This window comes from Sesamum indicum, linkage group LG7 (assembly GCF_000512975.1).
Source record: "Sesamum indicum cultivar Zhongzhi No. 13 linkage group LG7, S_indicum_v1.0, whole genome shotgun sequence".
In the NCBI taxonomy this organism is placed as follows: Eukaryota; Viridiplantae; Streptophyta; class Magnoliopsida; order Lamiales; family Pedaliaceae; genus Sesamum; species Sesamum indicum.
In genome coordinates, this window is record NC_026151.1 from 4157431 (window position 1) to 4165320 (window position 7890).

At 31.3% G+C, this 7890-nt stretch overlaps 1 protein-coding gene across 1 annotated transcript; it reads right to left on the reverse strand.

Moving 5' to 3' along the window:
* On the reverse strand, positions 4213-5409 carry LOC105166183 (cytosolic sulfotransferase 15-like). Its single transcript, XM_011085437.2, has one exon. The coding sequence runs from the start codon at positions 5327-5329 to the stop codon at positions 4346-4348; it is 984 nt and encodes a 327-aa protein (XP_011083739.1). The 5' UTR covers positions 5330-5409; the 3' UTR covers positions 4213-4345.

Consider the following 7890-nt stretch of genomic DNA (forward strand, 5'->3'; position numbering starts at 1 on the left):
CCCCCCCGCCACATCAGCAAAATCCCCAAATTCGAACTCTAATTTTTGTCCAGGTAAGCATTTTCCGGTACATTTGAAAATTCCGATTGCCGGAGTCCTTCAATAGCCAAAAAAAAATTAATTCTGGGATGCTATTTGCTACACCCTTAACTATAGTCCCTGAAATGCTACCCCCCCTAATATACGGGGCAGTAAATGCAATTAAGCCCTTGATTTTATGTATAATAAAACATATATTTGTATAAATAAATAATTAAATTTGGACCGCACATTTTTCATCAAAGAAAATATAGACCATATATTTGTTAGGTTAATTTGAACTGTTGGATTAATTTGATAAATTTGGACCATTGATTTATATTCTTTAAATATAGACCATACATTTATATCAAGTATATGTAATGGTTGATAAATAAAGGTATTTGTGTTATTTTATATGCTAAAAATGAAAAATTCGCATATAATAAGCGTGTGTATAACAAATCCAACTCTGAAAGGGGCAACGATGCAACGCCCAGATCAGGTTAGGGGCGTGGCGTCATGGCCCCTTTAGACTCTGAGCAACGACAGTCGTCCAAATTGAGAGAAATCGTGTGATAGCTCTAAGTGACTGTCGTCAATGTGTGATGGTTGGCGGTGGTGGCCGACAATGAGGGGTGATTAGAGATGGCAATAGGGCTGGTATGGGGCGAGTTTGGGTGGACTCAGGACTCACCCTGTCAACTCTGGAACGAACCCAGAACCCGCCCGACTACAAAACCTCTCAAGGGGGGACTGATTTGATAAACTCGAATTTCTACTTAAAAAAAAAGATCAAGAAAGAAAAAAAAGAGAAGCATTGGCTGTGAACGACGAAAGGTGAGGCGAGGAGAGGCGGGGTGGGGCAAGAGGCTAGGGCCGGCGAGGCGAGGCGATGAGCAAGGAGCAGATCTGTAGCAGATCTTGATTCTTGATTCTAGTAGCATATCTATAGCAAATATTTACAGTTTGATTCTTGAGAGGTAGGTAGGGATGAGAATAAGCTGATTTGGGAATGAAAAGTTTATAAATAAAATAATATATATATATATATATAATTAATTTAATCGGGGTGAATTACAAGGTGGATCTTTATCGACCCAAGATCTCCTCGGGCCCGGTCGGGTCCTAATATTTAAAACCCAGTACTTGATTCGGTCTCTATTTTTTGGATCCAAACACGCCCCATTCGGGGCGAATCCGAGGCGGTTCTCACGGGTTCGGGTTTAATTACATCCCTAGCGGTGGTGGGAAGAAAGAAAAAAAAAAAATACTAATATTTTTTTTAAAAAATAGTAATTTTTTTAAATGAAAAAAATAAAAAAACATTATTTTTTTATTGAAATAGAATTTTAATATTTTAAATTTAAATACTATTTATAGTAAATAATATAATTTAAATTTTTTGGTGCTTTAATATTTAGTAATTATTTGTATAAGAAATATTTAAATTTGAACTGTGAATTTTAGTATATAAATTTTTTGTATTGTCATTTGTGAATTTAAATTTTAACTTTTAAAAATTTTATATACTTTTAGATACTTTCATATTTAATTAATATATTTAATAAATTAATATAATTTTTTAAAATATAGTTAAACTAAAACATAAAGAAAAAAGTTCAAAAGACAAGCTTAAAAAAATAACTCAAATTAGATAGAAGAGGTGTATTTAAATCATTATACGTCAAAAAAGGTGAGGAATAAATATAAAAAAAATGCATTTTCACATATATCGTGCGTGTAAACGACCTTCTAACGGAAGAGGGGTTTTGCGCCATATTCACAAGCTAGGAGGAGTCTTTTTGTATATTTTTAAAATACAAAAAGATTTTTAACTAATTTTTCAAGACATAGGGACTTTTATGATATTTTAACTAATCGCGACTTGGTGTCGTGATATTACACCAAGTCCGATTACAAATTGCAACTTGGCCATTTTTGATAAAAAAATAATTATTTTTTTAATCAAAAATCACGACTTGACATATTAATATTAACATATTTAAAAAAATTATATCAATATACTTTTTTTTAATAATAAAAAAATAAATAACTCCATGATGCAAGTATAATGGGAACAACAATATGGGTGATATGGTAATCTGCCTGAATTGGGCTGAGGGGCCGGATGATTAAACCCACCTCACCAGCTGGGGGTGGCAATATGGGTGGAAATCCTTCCAACCCAACCTATTTATTTTGGGTTGTGTTTGATTTAAATTTTTTTAATATGGATTCAATATGATTCTATTTAAATAGATTATGGGTCCTAAATGAGTTTTTCATGCTTAATTTTTTATTAATTTACCAAAAGTAATTTTAATATGATAATAAAATTAATGAAAGATATTAGTATAAATTATAATCATGAATTCACTATGGGTTCTATATGGGTTGGTGATGGATTTTAAGTGGGTCGATGATGGAGTATATATGGTTGGTGATATATAAATTGGTGCAGAGTATGAATTGGTGATGTATATATATTGGTGATGAGTCTTAATTCATTAGAATTGATTTAATTATACTATATGTTATTAACTACTTTTATATTTCTAACTTTTCACTATGAGAAACAAAAATTTCAGATTTATTTAGTAAATTATTATTTTTTAAATTAATAAGAAACAAATTAAAGAAAATCAAACAATTTTATAAAATAGTCAAAACTTGCAATTTATATGTCATCATTTTAATATTTTTAATAAACTGATAGTATGCAGTTTTATTATAAATTTAAATTAACATATCAAATATCAATATTTAATAATAATTTATAATGAACTAATATGTACTATTATTATTATTATTGTGATTGAAAATTCACAATTCAATTTTAGAAAAAATCATGGAGAAATTGATTGTACAACTATTCATCTCATGATTATTTAAAAAAATGCAATATTTTTTTTACTACTTTACAAGCTTTTTATTTTATTTTTAACAAATGAATCTTTAATTTAACCTGATTACTTTCTATAAATAATGTATAATACAAGTTGTATTAAAAATATTTTCATATTCTATTATTATTATCTGAAATTTTAAATTTTGTAAATATCAAATAGGATAAAATATATTTTGCCCCCTGAACTATTTGTCATGTAACATGATGTGTGCGACTTAGCACGAGTCCATAACTCTTGGATCTTGATGGTGGATCTGGGCTAATGGAGTGAAAAACTCTTGAGAAAGAGGACCTGCAAAACAAATGGTTAGCACTCTAATGTTTAAGTTAGTTGCGGATTTAAGAATAGATGAATATAAAAAAAATTATGGCAAAAAATTATAATTAAAATAAAAATTTTATATGCAAGAGCACGAGATTAAAGTGATAGAGTAGCAACCCTAAGAGATTTTAAAGGCACTGCTCTTTTAGTCCCTTTTTTAATCAGTTAAAACATATTTAATCCTATTTTTTGGGACGTTGGGATTTTTGGTAAGAAAAAATCTTCTACTTTTGAAGCTTTTTTTCTTAAACTTAAGAATGTGGATTAACGAACAATTAATATATTTCTTAATTCTCCTTAAATAAATATACACAAGAAGAATCATAATATTTAACTACGTTAATTGACATGATTAATATTAAATAGTTATTGACTACAGCAACGCAACAGTAGTTGGCCGTAATTTTTGCGAGAGTGGCTAAAGCATTTGCCATAACTCTTAGTCGTGGCAAATAAATTTCTTTTAGTAGAAAAGATAGATTTTTGCATCGATTTATTTAACCATAGTTCATAGTGGTCATTTTCCACGATTTTAGCCATAGTCACTAATAGTGTAGTTAATAGTAATTTTTTTTCTAGTGATATAAAAACTCTTTTAATGGTATTAGAAAGATGTTAATCAACGCGTCAAATTCAAGAATGTTGTGTAGCAAAGATCAAAATTAATGTCTGAGAGAAAAAGGAAAGCTTGAGGATATATATATAGAATTGAGTAGCGCAGAATTGATGAATATCGAAGAGGAATTAGGTCTTGCTTTGGACTGGGAAGATAATTTAGACTTGAAAACATAAAAGATTAAATATTTGCTGCTTTATTTATTTCTTAATTACAGGACTAAATATGTTGAAACTTTGATTGTTGGATAATTAAATACTCAAATTTTTCACTAGAAAAAAGATTAAAAATTACATATAATACCTTTATAATTACGGGACGAAAAATGAAATTTGCCGACTAAAATATAACACACCTCAGCTTTTATTTGATTAAACGACACTTTGAAGCAAGATGAGCAAAGATAACAAAAGAGAGAAAAAAACCATGCAAAAAAGATAAAAGAAAATACAGCTTTAAAAAGGATCGAGCAACTGATTCAAGGCTTGATGTACGTATCCAGCTTCAATCCACTTCCACTCAACTTCACATCCACAACTTCCTTCATTCTTTCAGCCATGGCAGGACTGAGATGGTTTCTCCAGTCTCCAATCTCACCTTTCCTGAAAAACGAACTGTTGGCAATATTTCCGTGATGGATTTCGGTCTTGTTGGTTTCCAAGTTCTTGAGCTTTTCAAAACTGCACAGGTCAGATATCTCTCTGATCAACCCTCTTTTCTCTTCCTCATCCGAGAATGGCAATCCAAGGAACTCAGCAATCTTCTTTACATGCGAAACGCTATCCCTTTTCATATCCTCGTATTGCAGAAATAACACCCTGTCCGGATTTTCCAGGCTTGCTCTCCAGTATCCAAGAATATGGTCCCAGAAAGGCCCGAAAGCATGCTCACCTTTGCAGAACATGTCAAAAGCCTGGTCGAGAGGGAGGGGCTCGCAATCGGGAACTGTACGGATTTTCAGTAAGAACTCCCGCTCAGAAATGAACTGGTCTAATGGATTTCTTGATACGTAGACAATCTTAGAGGTAGAACCAATCATGGAACTCGAGAGCACTTGGAGAGGCAGGTGTGTGGAGAAGACTCCGGGCTGAGGTAGGTTTCCAGAATCAGGGTTGTCGTGATCAGCAAAGTAGGAGCACTCCAAGGATAAGACAAGTTTGTGGGGATTGGTGGTGAGAAGGGGGCTCTGATCAATGGGAAAACGGTCCCGGTTGACGATAGAAAAGAGAAGGGCTTTCAGCAAGGTGGTTCCAGCTTTAGGCAAAGATGCCAGCACAATACTATTGTCGTGGGGTTTGAAGTTTTTCTGCAGAGATAGCAGCGGTCGGAATACAAAAGTTGGACACCAAAGCCCCTGGTAAAGGCACAATGGCGTGCCATCGAAATTACGTTGTTGTTCTAAAGTCTGTAGCAACAACTCTTCAGTGGTCTCATCCTTTGAGAGCTCAGCTGATTTCTCCATATAGAGAGAGAGAGAGAGAGAGAGAGAGAGAGAGAGAGAGAGAGAGTCAAGAAGAGAAATGAGAGATGATTCATTTCAAAGTTATGCAGCGAATGTTAAATAACAATTTCGAGTGTGTTAATTAATTAACATGGAGATTGGTGAAATTGATGCAGCACACATGTGACACCATTTATTAGTTCAACTAGTCTGCACGTCGTGCTTTTATATTAAGGCATAAAAGAAGTGGGAAAAATAAAATGATGAATAATTTAATGTTAAAATATAGGATCTTGAGAGATCATCATCCTTTTCACTTGGTTAACATTAATTGATGATCCCCCATGAGGGTACTAAAAAACAATGGCGTGAAGTGTGTGGACCTTATTTTTAATTCAAGTTTGTTAAATTTTAGGGGTAATTACACTCTTTTTTTTTTAGGTTTAGTATAATTACACGTAAAACTTTTGTGGTTTGAGAAATTACATGTAGCACCCCTGATGTTTGCTTGTAACACCCCTGAGATTTGGAAAATTACATGTAACAATAAGTCCCTCAATTAGCCAAAATTCACTAAATTTGTCGATATTAACAAAAAAAAAAATGAATGAGAATTGATATTTATTTTCGATTGACTGAATACTGACTTACTGCAAATCAAACAAACTCTTTTCGAACTAAATTACCCTTATAATGGTAAATATATACTTCTTCTTCACATGCATTAACGTACGACGACGTATGAGAGTATTTTGGTAATAAGAAGATTTATTTGACCTGTAATAAACAAGTAATAATTCAATCGGGGATTAATATAGATTTTTTTTCTAATATTTTTATTAATATCAAACTACCGGAGGGACGTATTTGTTAGACGAAAATAAACCTCAAGATTATTAAATATAATTTTTCAAACCACATAGATTTTAAGTATAATTATCCAAATGTTACGATTAAAATAAGTCAAATGATTATGAATTATTTCTCTATAGGGTAACAATAATAGCGACAAATCTGATGCAAATCATTGATTAGCATATCGTCCATTGTCATCTCTTATTGCTTTAATTCTAGATGATTATAATGTGGATACTTTTAAATTGGAGAGAGTTGGGTTAGTGAGAGAAACGTGGTGTGGAAATTGTGGAGCAATAGAGAAAAAATGGAGAAAGTCGATCCAAACAAAAAATTAAAAAGAAAATCCATGGCAGGAGAAAAAAATATTAGAAGGATACAAGAATTTTTTTTGTTCATTTAGAGAAAATAGAAACTTATCAATATAAATATTTAGTTATAATTTTAATATTTGTCACTGATTATATATATATTTAATGACAAGAGTATTTATTCTGTCGCAATAATGAATTTTGAAGTTTTAGTGGAGACAATTATTTTGTAAAAATTATAATTAGCAATAATTCTTTTTTAATTGTAGTTGCTCGTAGGATATTTTTTCAGTTTCATCTGATCTGAATAGGACAAAAAAAAATTTGTTTGTGGAAAAATTAATAATTCTTATTGTAAGAAAAAATATTTTATCAACTATAATTGTTATTATTTTATCTCCAAATCAGTCTTACACTCACAAAAATATCTTATCTCAATCAAACGTTTTTCTGTGAGCAATTACAGCCTAAACAATTCAAATCTCGAGGTATAAAGAGAACCATTGAATTGGTTGAGTCTGAAAAATACTTGGCTAAGTCCATTAATTAATGACGTCTTGATTGTCATAGTTAGATGGTATTCTTGTGCCAAAAATGTAAATTTTTTATTTACAACAGTTACAAAATATTTGAAAAGCTAAATTCACGTACTTATTAATATTTTCAATAATAATAATTTTAAATCACTTATTAGGGTCAATTACATTTTATTATTCGAACAATAACAGCTTTTATATTTTGACATCTAAATCTTTTTTTTTTGTTCACTTACCATTCAATTTTATAAAATTTTGCACTTTGCCATTTATAACTGTTTTTCAACCAAGTTTTTTATTGAAAAAACATCACATGCAGTACACATGTGATAATTTAAGGGTTATGTGATGTGATATTTTTCACATATGCACAACATGTGATGTTTTTCCTGCAAAAAAAATCAACAAAACAATGATCATATATGCCAACTGCAAATTTCGCAAAGTTGAGATGGTAAATTGACAAAAAAAAAATATATATTTCCATGGCAAAGTTCGATGACAAATTATTGGTGGAGGAAATCGGCTCTATGGTTATAATACGAGACCATACCCAAATTTGTAATAATTGTATGGTCCCACCTATATTCACTTTCTGACTGTGCAATACTGTACACAGTTCGTGAATGTCCTGCATATATAGAAAATACAATAATGACACAGTATTACTTATAGCATCAGAACATAATATTCCACCAATAATGCGCAAAGCACATATTCATGCCTCCTGCAATGCATCCCACGTGCCTAGCAACCAATCATGCGAGGCAGAGAGCGTTATTCGCAAATGTTTAAAAAAAACCCTCATCCAATTGAAACCCTAAAGATTAATAGCAATAATCTTGTCACTATTGAATAGTCCACTTTATATCTATTCCCA

Bases quoted from the DNA above. Each gene is read 5' to 3' on its own strand.
- LOC105166183 (XM_011085437.2), bottom strand. From the start codon at position 5,329: ATGGAGAAATCAGCTGAGCTCTCAAAGGATGAGACCACTGAAGAGTTG.